A 21,573-nucleotide genomic window follows, 5' to 3' on the forward strand; every position below is an offset into this window, starting at 1 on the left:
CCGGTTGCAGAAGGGCATCATTAATCAGGAAGGCTACACCCTTCCTGGCATAGATTCTTGGAAGATATTCAGTAACTTTGGGTATTTTCCTGTACCAGTTCAGGTTCAATACCTAGGGCGGTAGCCATTTTCCTAAGTCTTGATAGGATTTAAAATCCTCCAGGACTGGAGAAGACAAAGTCAGCAGTGTTGAACTGTCCGGAGAGGATGAAGACAGAATGGTTCTTCTCGAGACAAAAGTTGATTGTCTGTCAAGGGCTCCCCATCAAGAAGGAGGACAGATATTGTGCCTTTTCTTAATGTGCTCCTCACCAAGACACAATAAGCAGCATGTATGCAGGTCACTAGTAGGAATAGACACCTCACACCACAAGCAGCGCTTAAAATCCAGAAAACATTACATAACCCCCTAAAACTAACACTACACTATACTTACAAGTACTAACCATTTACACTACAAAGATTCAGCAAATAGCTATGATGCAGAAAATAAACGATGAGGAGAGAACTGCACAGAGAGCTCTAACATAGGCCAGTGGCAAGAAGAAGGAACTGAGAGGGTTCAGGGTGGTGCCTTTATATAGCCTTTGGAGGGACCATGAGGCAGCACAGGGCACATGTGCCTCCCCAACAGCTACTGCTGCAGGGAAAAAGGTTTTGGGCTCCGAGTGTCCTCCAGATCTTCTGCAAGACTACGGTTAACTCCTCACTTAAAGTCGTCCCAGTTAATGCTGTTTCACTGCTGATCAATTAGAGAACATGCTCGTTTAAAGTTGCACAATGCTCCCTTATAACGTTATTTGGCAGCTGCTTGCTTTGTCCACTGCTTGCAGAAAGAGCAGCCCACTGGAGCAAGCTATTGGGGGCTTGGAACCCGCTCCCCTAAGTTCCCTGTGCAGCAGCTGCCCAGCAGGCTATCAATTGCCAGGCAGTTCAACTGTCCCTCCGCCCACTGCCCTCTGCCTTGGAGCTGCTCCTGGGAGCCTCCTGCTTGCTGTGCAAGGGTGGGGAGGGAAAGGGAGGGAAGAGGAGTGCTAATGTCAGGATGTCCCCCTCTGATCCTTTATCCCATCTCCACAGAAACCCAGGGGGGAGGGGGGGCAGTACAGGGCTCAGGATGAAGGGAGCTTGCTGGCAGCAGCAGCTGTCTCAACTTGCTGATCTACTTAAAAAGGCAGTGTACTTAGAGTGGGGTCAGTGTACTTAAAGAGGCAATGCGCATGCCTCTCTCTCACTCACACACACACACACACACACAGTGTCTCTCTGCCAGGCTGTCTCCCCTCCCGCCATTCGCTGCCTTGTAAAGTGTGAGGCTACATTAACAGCAATGTGTTAACCTTTGAGGGCTCAGCTGAGCGCTAGTTCATTTAGCAGTAAAGCATTATCTGGGAAATATCCCACCCTTTTCCACCCTCTGACTCCACCACCTCAACCAAGCTTCACAATCATCATTGCTGTGTACGGTATTAAATTGTTTGTTTAAAACTTATAGTGTGCCTTTTATAGCCTTTTGTCTGGCGAAAAAAATTTCTCTGGAACCTAATCTCCGCCCCTCCCCCCATTTACATTAATTCTTATGGGGAAATTGGTTTCGCTTAAAGCAGCATTTTTCAGAAACATAACTACAACATTAAGCAAGGAGTTACTGTACTTAAATTTACCGTCAAATGTGAACCAAGGCTGGAATAAGCACACATACTCTCACCAATTCAGAACACTTACAACTTCCTTGTATCATTTGTTTCTAAATCCTTTAAAAGTGAGGAGCCAGGACGCATGCCATTAGTTAGCAAGGTATCCCAATGTAATATTTTTGTTTTCACATTCCAATATGTTAATATAAACTGAAGTTGTTACAGACGTCTGCTTGATTGAAATGTAGTTATTGCAAGTGAAGCACAACTGAAAATTACATTAGTGAATACATTAAATCTTGTTCTGTACGTTATTACCACCCAAGTTATTTTTAAGATTTCTTTTCTTAGTTTTATTCCAAACGTAGGGCAAATCAGATCCATAAACACCGTCAATGTGATGTCTAAGCAGAGTTGATATGAAACTGGGACAGTTAAGGACTTAGGGTGAAAGATAACATTCTGGTCACCCTAATATCAGGAGTACCTGCCTCTCCAGATATCCTTGGGATAGATTTTTACGACAATAAGGGGCACTCTACAATGATATCTGGCCCCCTCATCACCAAAACGCCAAATGAAAAATATTAGCTACTAAATTATTTCTCTGCATACACCTATTGCCGTTTACACTGAGATTTTATTGTAACTTAAAACACCAGTTTTATTCTTGGATATGGAACACAAAATTGAATAAAGCTAATCACTCACCAGTTACCCCATCCTTGAAATCCCGCAGCCTGGAGTACATGTACAGCAAATTGACAGATATACACAAAGAAGAACACAAAGAATCTGAAAGAACTGTCACTCCTGAAAGAGAAAACATTAAAGAAGCTGGTCAGGAAGTTAAAATCCTATTCAAATACACAACTACATTACCGAAGTAACTTTTTCAACCATACAAATTATTGGAGAACAGATTTTATAGACTGATTTAGACCATCTTTAAACACCAAATGGTAATTCTTTATATCTACATGAGGTGCTACTCTGAAAAGTGATTATGTAAAAATGTCATCTTCTTAATTCTGCTTATCTGTATTTAGAATCATAGAAGTGGTAGGGCTGGAAGGGACTTCATAAAGTTCTCAAGTCCAGCCCCCTGCACTGAAGTAGGACCAAGCATTTCTAGGCCATCCCTGAGAGGTGTCTGTGTAACCGGTTCTTAAAAACTTCCTACAATGGTGATTCCACAACCTTCCTTGGAAGCCTATTCCTGTGCTTAACTATCCTTATAGCTAGTTTTCCCCAATATCTACCCTAAATCTCTCTTGCTACAGTTGAAGCTGATTACTTCTAGTCCTACCTTCAGTGGACATGGAGAACAACTGATCACCATCCTTTTATAACAGTCGTTAACATATTTGATTATTGTTATCAGGCCCCCCGCCTCAGTCTTCTTTTCTATAACCATACATGGCCAGGTTTTTTTAACCTTTCCTCACAGTTCAGGTTTTCTAAGCCTTTTATCATTTTTGTTGCTCTCCTCCTGACCCTCTCCAGCTTGTCCACATCTTTCCTAAAGTGTGGAGTCCAGAACTACACACAGTACTCCAGCTAAGGCCTCGCAAGTGCCAAGTAAAGCAGGACAATTACTGCCTTTGTCTTACATACAACACTCCCGTTAATACATACCAGAATAAGAGCCTTTTGTAATTGCATCACATTCAATTTGTAATCCACTATAACCCCCAGATCCTTTTTAGCAGTATTAACAACTAGCCAATTATTCCCCATTTGGTAGTTGTGAATTTGATTTTTCCTTCATAAAAGTAGTACTTTTTGCACTGGTCTTTACTCAATTTCATCTTGTTGATTTCAGACCAATCTCCAATTTAACAAGGTTGTTTTTATTCTAATCCTATCCTCCAAAGTGCTAGCAACCTCTCCCAGCGTGGTGTCATTAGCAAATTTTACAAGCATACTGTCCACCCCATTATCCAAGTCACTAATGAAGATATTGAATAGTACCAGACCCAGGTCAGAGACTGCTCTAGGACCCCACTAGATACATCCCCCCAGTGTGATAGAGAACCACTCTTTGTGTAAAGTCTTTCAACCAGTTGTGCACCCACCTTATTGTAATTTCATCTAGCTAGACCACATTTCCATAGTTTGCTTATGAGAATGTCATATGGGGCTGTGTTAAAGGCCTTACTAAAATCAAGACATATCACACCTACACAGCTTCCCCCAATCTACTAGGTCAGTAACCCTCTCAAAGAAGAAAATCAGGTTAATTTGGCATGATTTGTTCTTGACAAATCCATGTTGGCTGTTCCTTATAATCCTATCATCCTCTAGGTGCTTTCAAACAGATTGTTTAATAATTTGCTCCAGTATCTTTCCAGGTATCAAAGTCAGGCTGACTAGTCCACAGTTCTTCTTTGCTCCCCCTTTTAAAGATAAGTATTATGTTTGCCCCTCTCCAGTCCTCCGGGACCTCATGCATCCTCCATGAATTCTCAAAGATAATAGTTAATGGTCCTGGGATTGCTTCAGCTAGTTCCAAAAGTACCCCAGGATGAATTTCATCACGCCCTGCCAACTTGAATATTTCAAATTTATTTAAATGTTAATTAACTGTTCTTTCCCTATTTTGGATTGCATTTCTTCACCCTTGTTGTTAATATTGTGTTGAGTATCAGGTCACCTAAAGTATTTACAGAACCTTTTTTATTGCCTTTTATGTCCCTTCCTAGGTTTAAGTCATTTGTGCCTCAGCCTTTCTGATTTTGTTTCTATATGCTTGTGCTACTCTTTTGTACTCATCCTTGGTAACTTGTTATGTTGCCACTTTTTGTAGGATCCGTTTTAGATTTTTACATCATTGAAAAGCTCTGATGGAGTTATATTAGCCTTTTACTATTCTTCCTATCTTTCTTTTGTACTGGGATAATTTGTCTTTAATATTGTCTACTTTAGAAACTGCCAGCTCTCCTGAACTCCTGTGTCCCTTAGATCTTCTTCCCATAGGACCATACCTACCAGTTCTCCGTATTTGTTAAAGTCTGTTTTTTTGAAATTCATTGTCCTTATTCTGCTGGTCTCACTCCTTCCTTTCCTTAGAATCATGAAATCTATCATTTCATGATCATTTTCACCCAAATTTCCTTTAACCTTCAGATTGCCTTCCACCTTTAGGCCTTGTTTACACTTGTGGCAGTGTCTCGGGTACGTATAACTACGTTCCACAGTAAAAAGCAGGCTGCGTCCAGACTGTGTTGTTTACCTACACATGGCAGTGAAAAGCTCTGGCAGGAGGGAGAAAGAGGAGAAAGGTTCCAGCAACAGGGAGGCAGCAGGACACTACACTACTAAAAAGAGCAGTGTAGTCATAGGAAACTCTGCTTGGCGTCTAGAGAGCCATGAATGGTATATATACCATAGGTTTCTGGCATGTCTGTATTCTACTTGCCTAAGCAGTGCCTCATCATCTACACTGCTAATATATACCCATCCTAGCTGGGTGTGCAGTGTCTGTACTCTGCACGCTGCCATAAGCATAAACCTACCCTTAGATTAATTTTGTATCTGCTTACAGTGACAAAAACAAGCCTTTACTGGTTTTGCCTCCATAGTTATTGAACAGCCAACAAAGCTCTGAGAGGGGAAACTAGACTCTATTCCTATCTGTGCGTCTTCAACAGAATTGTGTACCAAGTTCCTTTCAATTACACCTGTACAAACTCACAGAATATAGTGGGGCTGCATAGGTGTCTCTGAGGGAATAATTTTGGGGATAACGCATAAGAAAGAGAACTCTGGTTAACTCTCAGATTGGAGTTTGCAAGGCTGGTAGGTGAAAAAATCCATACCTTTAATTTTCAAGCTGAGAACAGCTGATATAGAGTCAGAGACATAATATACACAGAACCACAATATGTCATTTCTACAGTTACATTTTCAACCACACTACTAGAACCATTTAGCAGCAAAAAATTCTCATATACCTCATACTACCAGTTTATATACTCACTATCTGGAAAGGGGGACTAAAAACAGGACCAAAAGAAGCAGATCTGGTTCTGAAAGACTGCATAAGTGATATTCTTCTGTCAAAACAGTATACATGTTGAGCTTTTTTAATCTTTCCTCATAAGTCAATTTCTTCAGCCTCCTGATCATTTCTATTGCTTCCTTATGAATTCCTTTCAGGTTCTTTTGTGCTCCATATGTCAACATCACTCCAATGCATCTTATTTACCTCTTCTTTTCCTACTTCTTTCCTTGTATGTTAAAGAAGAAAAGATGCATGCCAACCCTGGCAACCTCTTCTGACTTCTTCACACTGCATAACACAAAACATTCACTTGCATAGAGTATAAGGCAGAGAAGGAAGGAGACTGAATGCAGAAGAATCAGCAGGGGATGCTCAGCAGCAGAACTGTAACTTCCTTGCCTCACCTCTGCTGTTTTGAGGAAAACACGAATGTCTATTCTTGGTCCGCATGCAGCCCTCCTGCTTAAGCAGGAAAAAGACAGACACTAATGTCAGTACTAGAAACACTACAATGGCATAGCTGTAGATGAGCTGCTGTAATGCTGCAGTGTAGACACTACAGTGGCAGAAAGGGTTCTTCCATTACTGTACTGGCCTTAGCCTGGCTTAACTACATCACACGGGCATGAAATTTTTCACAGCCCTGAACAATGTAGTTAAGCCAACCTAACTCTGTAGCGCAGACTAGCCCTAAGTAAAAAATGGAAGCCCAATGCAATCACATGTATTCCATGGCCTTAAGCCAAACTATGCATCTTAGAAGGATATTGTGTGTGTGTCTCTCTCTCTCTCTCTATATATATATATACACACACACACACACACACACACAGCACCTTTACATTTCATATGTGATTGGGTATTAGCCCTATGAGTGGACCTTGAACGCGAAATAATATCCTTCTTATAAGGATGCATGCTATCAAATGAGTCAATTGCATTACAGAGAAGTGACCATGACTCCAAAATTAAAGTTGCAATAGGGTTTCTGTTTAAAGTCCAATTTCCAAATTTCTCTAAAATCCAGATATGGAGAATCTGATTATCTTGAAAACTGGTATGCCAGTTCAGGACTCAGGGTAAAGCAAAGTTAAGAGCTGTGAGGACAAGAGATGCCTCTATACAAGCTGAAAAAAAAAAAAAAAAAGAAACATTTAAAAAAAATTTCAACTTTTTTTTGCGCTGAGGTAGGGGAAAAAGTGGAGAGGAATGTGAAACACATCACTGGGTGCTCACAGTGAGATCTCCTGTCTAGAGCCAAGAATTTTAAAACCTAAAAGAAAGAAGTTTTTTCTTGGCTCTGCTGGGTAGGAAGCAGAGCCGTAGCTATGAAGCCCAGAGTAGCGTACACATTTGAGAGAAAGCTGGGATGCCTGATACCACCCACCACTCTCTCCATGTCTTCCTCCTGTACAGCCCAGATCAACCTCCATAAGCCTTATCCTGGAAAGTGTGGGCAGACTGGCTCAGAAGCAGGAAGTTCCAGCTCCCAGCTCCAAATCATACTGGTTTTCCAATCAGCAGGTGGTCCTCAAGCCCTTGGGATCCTCAACCTTATGTATGTAGGCTCCCCAGCACGCCCTATCCTCTACAGCTGATTATATACCTATAATGGGTTCACTGTTAATCAATCAAGCTAAGTTTCCAGCTAAGTTTGCTTTTTAGTTAACCACATCATCCCTTGAACAACATCTATGGAAAGCTATGCTGTTGGTTAAAAGGAAAATATACAGAACACAGCAGCTGCCTAAGTTATCGAAATATAGGACTGAAAGAAGAGAATTTTAAAGTTTAAGTCAGTAAAAATATAATGCTTCATTATGATATGAATAGGGTAAGCAATCAAGAATTTCGGAATAAGTGCTCACTCATAAATTTGCACAAAACAAACTGTGAATTAAAACCAATTTAGTTATGTCAGTGTAAGTGTGTGTGCAGACCAGACCTTAAATCAAGATGTATTTGCTGAGAAAAAGGCAGTTCAGTGCTTGCTGGAAAGGGACCGCTGAAAAATATGTAATCATGAACATTCAGAGTTAGAATGCAACTGTGATAGAAACTGCTCCTTAATTCATGTACATGAGAGGGGGGAAAAAAATGAATTATGAGAGCTATGAAGGATATTTAAACTTTATATTTTTCCTTTGGCCACTTCACTGTTTTTTAGAAAAAGAAAATCCCACAGACCATTTGAGCCCCCAAGAGAACCTTGTATATATTATCAAGATATCAAAACCTTTACCCAATTTGCAATTATTTGTTAAATCCTAATACAAAAAGAAATGTTATAACACAGTATTGATCGAAGTTCAAATTAAATCCACTGATAAGCTCTGAAGAGTAATCAAAACTCAAAAAAAGTATATTTCACATACACAGTTTAGTTGTATCCAGAGCTCTAAAATATTTAACTGTGACACTACTTTTTGAAAGAAATGACTCAGTTTGATTGTTGATTAATTTACTGTCTCACATTAGAGTTCTGGATTTCTTAAAATAAAAGATAAAATCTTACTCCCCATTTTAATTTGATTAATGTACATCAATCATGAATATGGATTTGCAGACTGATGCATTCTTTTTGTCAATTAACCACAACAGATAAGAGTTACCAGTGTAACTATAGTACCATCAAAAGATATTCACTGAATGTGCTTACTGAGCAGATAGCTCAACTGCTTTTTATAATCAATATATTAGGATGAAAATAAAAAATGAAAATAAGCTGCACTTAATATTTGTAGTAACGTCTCATGTTGTTGCAGACATACAGTGGCAGTTAACTTGTCAATGTATGATTACTTAAATCTATTTTATGAAGCTTATTTAGAAACTTTATATTTAGGCAGCACTTTACATTTTTAAATTTTAAATATTATACTTATTCAGAATTGGTGGTGACTTTAGAAGTGATAGGATAGAAGCTTGGTGAGAATTTTCCTGATATTTGAAGTCCAGCTACCACAACACCAGGTCATCCATTCCCTACCAATATCAGTTCTATATCAGTAGTTACATACATTTTAAAAAATGCCATTCCTAATTATTAGCTTCCTAAGCTAGCCTTTCATCATCAGTTTACGCTTTGGATGCAGCAAGTGAGTTAATATGACTCGCCACTTCCAATAATTAATAATAATAATTCAGGTTAATATGGCAGCTAAGTTGAGTAAAATTCTACTTAAAGATGAATACATTTCAAAATGCATAATATGCATAAAAATATTCAAAACCAGATTGGCGTTACCTGAAGGCTCCATAAAGTGGTCTGTACCAGCAGACAAATGAACAAGGAGTAAAAAGCAAGAACCAGAGGATACTCAATCCAAAATCAACCCCTCGTGCAGGATCAACACAAAACCAGGCCAAACATCCAAAGATATTTAGAAACAGTGTCACTGCATGGACTGTAGAACAAAAAAATAGTTTGCATTAACCTGAGTTTATGCAACAAATATTTCAATTGTTGACGTATTACCTAAATAAATGTAAAAGCTTTCAACAAAATACATCACATCACTCTTATATCAACATCCTATCTCTGTAATAGACTAGTCTGCTAGTGTCATACAACTGTCTGAAGTAATGATGAAGCTCCCAGTGTAGTTAAGCATTGAACAAGTACATTCAAGATTTTTAGAAAAAATAATATGTAGTATAGAGTTGGGGGTGGGGGTGGGGGGATTTCAAGTTTTCACGAAAATGAGGCACTGTATATCAGGATTTCCAGCAAGTACTGATTTATAGCATCAAAGAGTTAAATAGATAAAGTTCTCTCAGCTGCAGTTGCTGACACATCTGCTACAGTAATTACTGGATACAAATCTTTGCAAATACCTTCTTATATACCGTTTAATTATTTTCTCTGAAAGTCAGACCAGTAAATATGTACAAGAACATGATGCTACCCTATTATTAGATATACAGAAGGCCTGCACTGTTCATGTCTTTTTAAAAAGCTTCTTAAAGTATACAAAGTAGTCTGTATTTAGCAAGTGAAATTCTCATTTGAAAAGAAAATTACAAATCATAAATCCTTTTAACGCAAATGTTATGCTATCTCTCAAATGAAATATAGCAAATTAGTATCCTAACACAAAAAGTATTTCACACTGAAACAAAAACTGAGAACTAATTCTATAAAAGCATAAATTCATATTGTATGTTCTAATATTTCTTATAACAACAAGAAATCTGTCACCTTATTAATACTCAGAACTATAGCTCCCAGTCTCCTGTTTTAGTTAGTACATGCCAGTGGCCTAACAAGTAAGAGATATCAAAACAGATATTAGAGGTTAGCTTTTTTCTAAGGTTTGTTAAAGAATTTAAACCAACATTATAACCCAAGAATTAATTAAAATGTATTTAGATTTTTCAGGTCAGAGAAGGCACAGCAGAAGCAAGACACACTGGAACTCTTACTCTCCAGGCGGTCTGAGGATAAGAACATTAGAGTCCGTGTTATCAGCCTCCAGAGGGTAGATGAAGACACGTCCATGCCTCTCTTTTCAGCACTCCCCAGTGGCCAAATCAGGAACAATTTTGCCAACACAAGGGAGACACTGGCCTTGGGGACACAGGGCAAAGTGCAGTAATTATGACTGTGTGAGATGGGAGAGACATCAAGCAATCTATCTCTAACTGAGAGCTAATTTGGGGTGACTACTAAATTTAAGCTCTGGATAGTAGTTTTAAGCACCTTTCACCCTATTTACCCCTTCAAATCCAGACCTGGTAAGCAGTTACCGAAAGATCACCACCACCTTCCAAAGCAACATAATCTAACCCCTCCACCTCCACCCCGAAAAAAGCCACTCTTATCCCCAAATAAGAGCGTCTACACTGGGAGTTATATCGGTATAACTACTGCAGTTAAAATTCAGAGTTTAGTTTAGAGTTAGAGTCTACTGGTATAACTTTTCCATGTAGATATGCTCTTACTGATCTTAGTCTAGTTCTGAGCAGACATGCATCCTCATTGTAATTAATATCTTACAGCCTTGTTAACCCTGAGCTCCCTCTCAAACACTGAAGCCCGTTGGAAGGAAAACTTGCACTGCTGCTGCCTGTGCTACACCTACTTTGTGGATAAACAGATGGTTTCATTTTGCAGAACTACCCATCTGGTATCTCTGATGAAAAGAAATTCATCTACAGCAGTTTTTGTAATAACCTCTGCTTGAACAGTCTAAAATTTACCATTATTATTCTGGAGAAAGAAGGGCCGTTGCCAGAGTACACTATACAAAGAATAAGATTTTCCTTTCTCCCTCAACCCAGTAGGACAGTCTACATCTGTTATTATTAGTACATAAAGAACAGTGCTCAATGCCACTCACTCCTGAAATCACTCTTTAAAATGAGGACTCCTCACTTATACCAAAATCCTAATCTATTTTGTTTTTTAAATGCATTTAAATTTGCCTTGTAATTTTAACAGAGTACCCAAAACCTACTGGTTCAAGGCAAAGCCATAAAACATCCTTAAAAGTAAAGATGGAATGACTGCCTGCTACTTAATTCAGCAAGTGGCAGGGTCCATGAGGGCTGTCAGAGGAGAAGAAAAATGTGTGGAAGGAATTTTCAGATCTTAGAGAGGGGAGTTTTCTTTCCAGGAATTGTTGGTCTTGGTGTCCTCTTTTCTTATTCTACAATAGTGGATTAGGGAAGAGACAGTGAATGCAGCAAACAATATCCTGCATGAGGAGAAGCTACTTTACTGTGCCACTAGCAGGAAATTGGGAAGTAGATAACCCCAGATGATAGTGATATGTAGAAAAAGCAGAGAGCCTACCAGGTTGCCACCCTGGAAATGAATGCTTAAGTATTCACTGCCCATGGACAAGCTTAGGAAGCCTGTTCACACACTGAGAACACAGCCTTGGACTCACATAGCAGCTTCAGCTGTTGCCCCGAGTTATTTTGACCTTCAAAATTCTTCAGAACAAGACTGAGAAACTTAACATCCAACAGATGAAGCCTCTTGTCATGAGGCAGAATAGATTCATTCTGAGAAAAGAATGGATTACTTCAGGTAGAATTCAGTATTCACCTTGTAAATTAATCCTGGAAAATGCTGAAAAACCATCTTTCCACAAAGATGTGCAGGTATGGCAGACAGATTACAAATGTTTACGCTCACCCACTCTCCTGACTGAGCCCACTACAAGAAGGAAGACCCTCTTAATAAAGGGAGCAAACCAGAAAGGCTGTTCTTAGGGCAGAATCTGAATCTACAGGATGAAGTTCTGGTCTTCTTGAATCCTGTCAGAAAGAAGTTTGAAACATCCTGGAGCCAGCAAGACAGGGTAACAACATCCCTGATGTGACACCAGGCCATGAAAATCATCCAGAACATACAATGCTCTCCAGACACATGTAACCTCAGCAAAGAAACCATGCTTGAAGAAATGGTGCTGCTCAATTCACATGCGGCCAGCCTCAGATTAAGGTAGTTGGAAGTGCACAAGCCCTTGAGATGGTAGGTGCTGGGTCTCAGCAAGTGTCCACAGAGATGGGGGGGAGGAGAGAAGGGGTTATTAAGTAAGATCATCAGGTCTGAAAACCAGCAGCACTGGGGCCACCATGGAGCAGGCAAAAATAAGATGTTTGTCCAACCTGCCATTCCTTAAGCTCCTAGTCAGAAGAGGGAAATGGCATCCCAAATCCCCTCTCCAACTTTATATAAAGCATCATAAAAGGAGGATACAGGAGTTGAACATCCAAGAACACAAACAGGGAAGTCTGGCAAACACCATCAAGATCATCAACACAACAGAGTGTGCCTCAGACTCTGGTAAACATCCTTGAAAACTAAGATCAAGACTCCCTTCTCCCAACACAGTTTGTGACTGAGCCAATCTGCAAGGATGTTATTGTGGCCCACCAGATACAGGCCCTCAGGAAGCCAAGATAGGCTTCCACCCAAATTCTCAGGAAGTATGGCTCTGAAAAATGGGGGTGTGCTAAGAAAATTCCCCTGGTTGTTGACAGAAGCCACCACTGTTCTATTATTTTAGCTTGTAAAAACATGGGAGTTCAGGGAAAGAAAAGCCCTCTAGTTTAGCGAGGCACAACCCAACAGATGAACATAACAGAGACCACTAAATGGAAAGGGAGGATAACAAAGGCCAGAGATACATTCATGCCCATAGAACTAAATCCACACAGGCTGTTAAGTGTACTAGCATCTTTGGAGACTGCTCCTTACAGGGAATGGCCAGAGGTTCTGTACTAACAGACAGGGACTGAAACTAACGAAGCATCTGCAAACAGATATTCAGGACCACATGCAAACAGGGAAGTTTCTTGTAAGGAGTAGAGTAGGACTAGGTCCAGTTTAATCAGGAAACCAAGTTGAGACAGACACCAGAGCACCATGTCCTGTATATTAGCAGTTGGGAGGACTGAGGGTCCCTGAATGAAAATGCCATTGAGTTACAGATAAAGATGGAGGTTGGCAACCAAGTCAATTAAGATCTTCAGAAAACAGCCTGTCACTAAGGAAAGAGCAAGGGTCAAGGTGTTAAACTGAAAGCATCTGTTACTCAGGGCAACATGCAGACAATGACAATAATGCAAAAAGGTGTGCCTCTAAAATCTACCAAACAGAAACAGACACCTGAAAACAGACTGGAGGACTCTTCTGGCCTTAGAAGAGGCTGGGCAGCTACCAAGGAGCTGAACTTATCAGAACTGGGGCTGGCTGCCATTATGTCCAGGGGCCCCTGGACCTTGTGGAGGCAGAGAAGTTCCTGAAGAGCTGGGTAAGCTGTGAAAAAGCACTGCAAGCTGAGGAAGGATGATAAATATCAGAAAACCAGGCAGGCAGATTGCTAAGGCAATGAGTACCCTAAGAGGGGGAGCCCTGTCACTCTCGTGAAGTGTAGACCAAACCACTTAGGCATCCTCCTAAGTAGTATGTGTCACAGAGTCTAATCAAATGGCCAGCCTCAGTTGAAACCCACTACATGGGGTGGGGAGCACTGAGAGCTTGGGCTTCCACCCATTTCCCCTGTCCTTAAGTGGATTACTCAGGTTCCCAGCTTTTGGCCTTACTCTTTTCTCTCCTTTCTTTTTCTCATCCCCTCTTTCTTCCATAGAGTGCCTACAAGACAAAGAAAAGGAATGAGAGGCCAAACTAAGGAAAACACAAGAAAGCCAAGTTAAAGCTTCCATCTTCCAAAGTGAAGAGAAAGCAGGTGTGGTTGAAATTAATATAATCGGAGCAGGCCTTTAGAACGCTGTCTCTTTGCTTCTAGTTATTGACATTATAATGCTGTCTGTTCCTTAATCCACTGTTGTAGGATGGGGGAGAGAAATACAGTGTTGTTATAATTCCCATTTTGTTTTCCCTCCCCTCCCCAGGCTTGAAGTTTGACATTTTTAGAAGTCAACCCCATACATGGCTGGAGTTAGAAACTAATGCTGATACCATTTGAAATACTGAATTCCAAGCTTTCAGACTGGATATGGATCTTAAGCCTATATCATACTTATTAGAGTGACTAGTTTTGCATTTCACATTTTTTAATTTTTTTTAAAGAGTGGTGATCCAGTAATGAATATAACAAGTTGTGGACTTCAAACTAGAGTAATTGTCATGGTTAAGTACTGAAAGCTGACTACTTTTGATTCATACACGGAGTTAACATTAAAAAAGTAAAAAAAGATTACCAAGTACACTGGTGTCCAGATTTGTTCAACCTGGAACCTAGTGGAAAAGTAAGGGGTGCCTGAAATCCACATCTGTGTCTAATAAGGAAAATGCCAGGACACAAACACTACAATTGTCGTGTAAACATACCGTATCCAAACAGCCACAAGCAACTGGAGAAGATGACACTGATCACAGCATAATGTACATTAAGATCTTGTATTACATTTTCCCACTGGTTGCCAGCAAGCTGCTGTGATCAAGACAGAGCAGTATATTTTGAAATAGTGCAGACCAAACACAAAGCCTGCAGAGACTGTGCTCTGAGTACCTCTGGTGTAGACAGGACAGTTTAATGTAGACAATATTCTTTTGTTTATTTACACTATACTAATCATCTTTTTAAGAAGACTATACCAACATTTAATTGTAGGCAAATTATTGTACAAGTATAATGTGAACAATCACAAGGCTATAAACTCTAAATGTGGCTGAGTGAGCACTAAACTGGGAGACCTGAATTCTATTCCTGGCTCTGCCACTGGCCTGCTGGTTGACCAGGGGCAAGCCACTTCACCTCCCTACAGTTTCCCCATCTGTAAAATGGGAATAATGACATTTAGATCCCAATAGATAAAAGGAGGTATTGACGAAAATCACAGCAAAAGAGCTAGGTATTATTACTATATTTAATTTGAAATTTTAGGGGGAAAAAATTTTTTTTTTGGTTCAACTTCCACTTATGTATAAAAAACAACAATTAGAATTAAGGCAAACAACAATTAGAGATTAGTTTGAAGATGGCAGTCATGTTTAAAAGGGAAAAATAAAATATACTAGAGCAGGTCTACGCACTAGTTATTTGTATGGTAATCTTTTCATAAATAATATCTAATATTTTAAATTTTTAATGAATTTTAGAAAGATTTCTATTTTACAGTTTTCTATCGCACTTTTCTCCATAATATCTATTTTCATGGAACAATTTTTTTTAAAATGAGGAATCCTGTTAAAAATGTGTATTTAATTTCTAAGAAATAAATCTGTATTCTCTTAACACTGACATTATCCTTAGCCACAAAAAAGATTATTTCATTTCAACATCTGACTTTACACCGGCGATAAATTTTTTTTTTGTGAAATGTAGATGTTGACTAGGTCAAAATAATAAAATGTACAGACTGTTAGGGTTCAGTAATTTTTTACTTACACATCCACAAGTAGTACATAATCTTTACTGTCTTCTGGAATTCTACAGGAATGTCTACAGAAAAATCCTGGTAGAAACAAGGACCCACTGGAAAATTCCCAGGCAGAGGCGGCCAATTATTTTTCCTGCCTGCAAGTCAAAAAAAAAACAATAGTTTATAATACAATTTTATTATTTTCTTCTCTCTGCATATTAGAAAGAGATTTGCCTATTAAATTTGAACTGCTTTGTTCTCAAATTGTCTTACATATAGGATTCCTGCAGACCTATTAATAACTTGAACTAAAAAAAAGAGACTAACAATCTGCACTATGAAGATGTCAAACAGCAGAGCTAACTGAAAATGGAATGCAGCTGAACCAAGGAAAGAACAGGGTCTTCACTGGTCTGTGCAAAAGACTGTACAGGTGACAGAAGGATCTCATGAAACAACAAGAAAAAAGAAAAGTTCCCCAACTACTTCACATAAAAGAAGCAGGTACAAGCAGAACAGAAGCCCTCAAAATTCCCTGGATCTACAACTTAAGTGTACATGCCCCCTTCTGTGGTCCATGCTCAGCAGGGTCCTGTAGAAGGTTGGCAAATGAAAAGCATCCTCCGTACTCATAGCATCAGATTGATTGAGATGGTTGTGGTACCTGGATTTGGTAAACAAGTCCCTGGGTCTTTCTCTCAGACTCCCATTAATTCTAGATCTGTGAACAAAAGGTCCAGTACTTCATGTGGATCTAGCACAGTTTGTGGTCTTAACTTTGCTGAATAAAGCAGGGTGGATGAAAATCAATAATTTGTTGTTTTTCTTTTAAAAGATTTTTTAAATGTAAAACATTTTTTATTTCAATTATATACATTTTTCTTTTTAAAAATAAATTTAAAATTAAATTGAAATTATGACAGCCTATCCAATTTACTATAATCTATTAAAACATTTAAATTAAATAAAAAATAATATTCAAGGAATACATGTCTGCTGTCAAGGTTTTAGTGACAGTAAAACCACTGAACTGGTAGAAGTCACTGATTGGCTAAGTACATGAACCAAATTTCTGCTGATGTGCTAAACCAGCTTTTGACAGCAACAATCCCTTCTATAGGTTCAGAGATAATATTTTCTTCTTTTCAGCAAACTCAACTAGTTCCATCCAATGTCTAGTTCATTAAAATTGGGAGTTGAAAAAGTAGAAAAGCTTGTTTTCCCTTTTCAATCTATGAATAAAAATGGAGGTATGAGAGGCTGAGATCTATTAATTTTAAAAACATGAATGACATGGAGACCAGAAACAATCAAGTCAATCCTTCCTTTTTTGCTTTTGTATCTGGAATATTTAAGGTAGTCTTATTTAACCATTAAAAACTATTTTAAAATACTGTTTTTGTGGATTTTTAATTGAATTCCAATTTCCATCCAAATGCAGCTTGACAAAAACATCACATGTAAAACATTAATCATGTAGTAAATAGGACATGCATCATTCACCATTTTTTAACACAATAAAATGTAAAAATTAAGAATCTGAATAAGTATGTTAAGCTACATAACTGCTTAAATAAATAGGTTTAGAATAGATATAGTGTATCTTCCTGATTATGAAAAAAAGTACCACCAAATTTAGTGTAGAAGCTACAGTTAGTTGCAAATTAACATATTTTAATAGTTATACCAACCAATAACAATCCATCTTTCTTTAGGGAAATAACTAAAAAATGCAAAACAAGATTCAAATCAATGCTTCAGATTAAAGATTCACGTTAGCTGATTTAAATCATGATTCAAATCAATCCACTCGCTAAGTGCACAAGCCTGAAGAAGAGGGGCTTATCAAGTAAAGCAATCTCTCTTGTGGTGCAGTCAAGAAAGCAATACACATCAAAGGCCGACCACTCTAAGGTTTGGAGAACCTTTATGAACTTGTGTGATGAAATGAGGATACTTCTCATCAAAGACATGGCACAGTCATCCTGGATTTCCTGCAAACTGGTCTAGTCATGGGCTAGAGCAACGTTTCTCGCATGCGACCACCAGTGGCTTTGTGTGTGGCCTTGACAGCCTCCCAAGCATAGGTGGAGATTTGAGGGTGAGGGGAGAAGAGGAAGCAATGGCCCCTCCCTGTAGCTCCCAGCTGTTGCTCCTGAATAGCTGTTACCAAGAGCAGTGGGATGCACCACCTCGATGTTTGCTCTGGCACTGGCAGCAGGGATGGGCACCCTGCACCACACAGCCCTCTCGGCGGCTCCAGGCACCACCCCTCGAGACATGAGGCCAGTGAGCACAGTGCTGGAGATGACTCTTATCACTGGAGGCGGCTGTGGTGTTCAGTCGCTGGACTGCTCCCCTGGCAGTTCCCCTCCACCCATACGGTCAGGGCACAGGGAGCCCGGGACTCCGCAGGTGGATTTTTTTTTTTAAATGGTTTTTTCCTCAAAAAGCATTCTATCTAAAGTTAGTTTTAATTAAGATACATTATAACTCAAAGATCTCTCATCATGGGATAGGGATTATAAATTCTAGAAGATACCACCAGAGATGCTTAGCTTTGAAGTTCTCAAACTGTGGATTTGTGTCTCCAGAGACAACATGCTTGTTAACAGCAACAATGTTTTTAAACAAAACACACAACACAACATAATATAATATGAGAAGAGAAACAGACCTCAACCCAACTGTCCCTCTGCAAATGTGTGTATGCAGAGTGAATCCCTTACCTCTCTCTAAAAGTGCAAAGTTTCAAAAAGCTCAATGAATAGAAGATTGTTGGGGGCAGAATAGATCTGGATATGGAGAAGTCTGGAGATAAATGTGAGAAGGGAGGGACAGGTAGTAGAAACAAAAGTGAAACTGTTCGAGCAGCATATTCCAGAAATCTTGAGATCTTTCTGAGTGTAGCCTTCATTGATTTGAGATCTACCATACCATTCTCTCACTAGAAGGGAAAACCTATAATGGCAGCAGGCTGTAAAAGAGACCCAGTTTGGGAATATTTGAATGAAAGTTCCTCTACCTGTGGGTCAGACAGGCACGCGTGCAAAATGCAAACAGTGCAACAAAGAAATGCAAGGCCTGGTTGCCCGAATGAAACAACATCATGAGAAGTGTTCCTTCTCAGGAGAAAACTGAGTTGAAGATGATGAAAGGAACATGCAGGATCTTCAGGTTGGTAAACTTTTTTATTTCATAATTCTTTCTTAAGGACTGCCTCTCTTCCTTCTGGACTATTCTTGAATTCTTAAGTTTGAGCAAAAAATATAGTTGTTACTCTATGGTACTGTCATTTTAGATGCAGTTGTGATAAAAAATAAATAGCTGAAATAGGCAGATCTCCCTTTTACCATTTCACCTTTAAAGTAGTACCGAGCGTCAGTGAATGCAATGAGTAATACTAAATGAGCAGTATGATAATTAAATAACTGCATTGACTTATTTTGTTTATGAGAATCCATCCTCAACATACAGGATTCTGAAGACTATCCACCTTCAAGATCACCATCATTTTCTATAGTTTCAGAGTTATCTGCCAATGATAGTGTTTCAGTCACATGATGTATGTCACACAGCCACAGTATATCACCTGTAGCAAAAAGAGAAACAACCAGAGATAAGTTTGTGATAAGAACCAGCAGATTACAAAAAGGTAATGGATGAAAAAATTGTCCGGTTTGTTTATGCAACAAACTCTCCTTTCCGTATGATTGAGAAACCACACTTCATTAACACAGTCATTAAGACCAGGATACGATCCACCCAATAGAGCAGATGTTGCAGGCAAATTACTGGGTAAAGCGTATGAAAGAGAAATTGAGCAGCGTGCAAAAGGTCTAGAGGGTAAAATTGTTAACTCGAGTCTTGATGGGTGGAGCGATGTCCACAATGATCCTGTTGTATGTGCTTGTGTGACAACAGAAGAAGGGAATGTCTTCCTTACAGAAACAATTGATACATCAGGAAATGCACACGCACAGAATACTTAAAAGAAGTAGCAGTGAAAGCTATAACAAACTATGGAGAAAAAAATCAAATGTCTAGTATGCAGCTTGGTCACAGACAATGCTGAAAATGTATCCAAGATGAGAAGAAATTATTTAGAAGAGAGTCCCAAGCTAATATCATACGGTTGCCGTGCTCGTTTGATGCACCTCTTAGCCAAAGACTTCAGAATTAAAGGCTAATGTTGTTGAAATTGCAAAATACTTCCGTAACCACCACTTTGCAGCAGTTGCTCTGAAAAAAGTGGGAGGAACCAAGCTAACTCTCCCACAAGATGTGCAATGGAACTCAGTAGTGGACTGTTTTGAGCACTATATCAAGAACTGGTCTAATCTGATGACAGTTTGTGAACAAAATCATGAAAAAATAGATGGTACTGGCACAGCCAAAGTTCTCAACATTGGGCTTAAGAGAAGTGTTGAACACATGCTGAGTACCCTGAAGCCTATTTCTGTAGCCTTGAACAATTTGCAGGTTTTGTTTTATTGCTGACGCTGCTGAAATTTGGAAGAAACTGAGTGAGATCTTAAAAAGAGAAATATGCAATGACAGAGATAAATTACAAACATTAAAAAAAACGAATGGGACAAGTACTATCTCCAGCTCATTTTCTTGCAAATATTTTCAATACTCGACACCAGGCTCAAATCTTAACTGCTGAAGAAGAGGAGCTGGCTATGACATGGACATCCAGCAATCATCCCTCCATCATGGCAACTATAATAAACTTCAGCGTTAAGGGTGAACCATTCAAGAAATATATGTTTGCTGATGATGTTTAAAAGAAAGTCACACCAGTGAACTGGTGGAAATCACTTAAGCACTGGGATTCAGAGACTGTTGAAGTGATAATCTCACTTTTAACAGCAATAGCTTCTTCTGCCGGTGTAGAAAGAATATTTTCTTCCTTTGGACTAATTCATTCCAAACTGAGAAATCATTTGGGACCTGAAAAAGCAGGAAAGCTTGTTTTTCTTTTCCAGATTATGAACAAATCAGAAAATGAAGGTGAAGATGACCGAGGTAGCTGCAGAAGCCAATAATTTTAAGTTTCTCATGTTCACCTGGCTCACATAGTTGATTTAATTTTGGGGCTTTTTTTAAATATTTCATTTAACTATTTTAGTTAAACAATTTTAACTAAAACAAACCTGATTTTAAAAAACTTGAATGTTTAACTAAATTCAGCAAAGAGTCCTGTGGCACCTATAGACTAGCAGACGTATTGGAGAATAAGCTTTCGTGGCATCCAACGAAGTTGGTATTCACCCATGAAAGCTTATGCTCCAATGTGTCTGTTAGTCTATAAGCTGCCACAGGACTTGCTGCTGCTTTTACAGATCCAGACTAACACGGCTACCCCTCTGATACTTAACTAAATTCAAAAATTCATATGCTTGTTTTGTTAAAATATTATATGTTTGCTGTTGAAGAAAAAAATCCCGAATACATAAAGTTGTTGTTTTAGTTAAATAAAACAATTTAAATGTCTGTCTGGTGATGTTCTCCTCCTAATACAGCATGGCAAGAAAATCCTCCAAATATTAATGATTAACCTGTTGAACTGTAGATAGTTCACCTCCCAATGACTTCATAAATATCTGCTTTGACTACCTTTGGTAAAAGAAATAACCAATCATTCATTTTCTGATATAGCTGTAAAATTAATCTGAAAAGTTTTCAAAATAAATCACTTAAAAATGTATAGTGTGTACCTTCTAAAATTGAAACCTACATCTATCTGAGCTGTGAAGAATATGTATTGAGGTTATAACAACCAAAAAGAATGCACATTTATGTAGAGATCCATGATTAAATAGTCTTCCTGCTTTCAGAAGACAGAAAGGAGCAACACTTGGATACAGAAACTACAGAACCCAAACCACCAAAAAAGAAAATCAGCTGTCTGCTGGTGGCTTCCGACTCAGATGATGAAAATGAACATGAGTCGGTCCGCTCTCCTTTGGATCATTATCAAGCAGAACCCATCATCAGCATGGACACATGTTCCCTGGAATGGTGGTTGAAGCATGAAGGTACATATGAATCTTTAGCGCATCTGGCACGTAAATATCTTAC

At 39.0% G+C, this 21,573-nt stretch overlaps 1 protein-coding gene across 2 annotated transcripts in view; it reads right to left on the reverse strand.

The window, feature by feature from the left end:
- The window catches only part of SCAMP1 (secretory carrier membrane protein 1), a 125,748-nt gene that overhangs the window by 56,508 nt on the left and 47,667 nt on the right, over nucleotides 1–21,573 (reverse strand). For both annotated transcript variants that reach the window (XM_084628704.1, XM_084628705.1), the window contains exons 5-7: nucleotides 15,513–15,641; nucleotides 8,891–9,050; nucleotides 2,349–2,450 (exon numbers count right to left, since the gene is read on the reverse strand). In XM_084628704.1, the coding sequence (XP_084484830.1) occupies nucleotides 2,349–2,450; nucleotides 8,891–9,050; nucleotides 15,513–15,641 (391 nt within the window). The remainder of the gene's footprint in view (nucleotides 1–2,348; nucleotides 2,451–8,890; nucleotides 9,051–15,512; nucleotides 15,642–21,573) is intronic.

This window comes from Lepidochelys olivacea (assembly GCF_965140295.1).
Source record: "Lepidochelys olivacea isolate rLepOli2 genome assembly, chromosome: 5".
Classification (NCBI taxonomy): domain Eukaryota; kingdom Metazoa; phylum Chordata; order Testudines; family Cheloniidae; genus Lepidochelys; species Lepidochelys olivacea.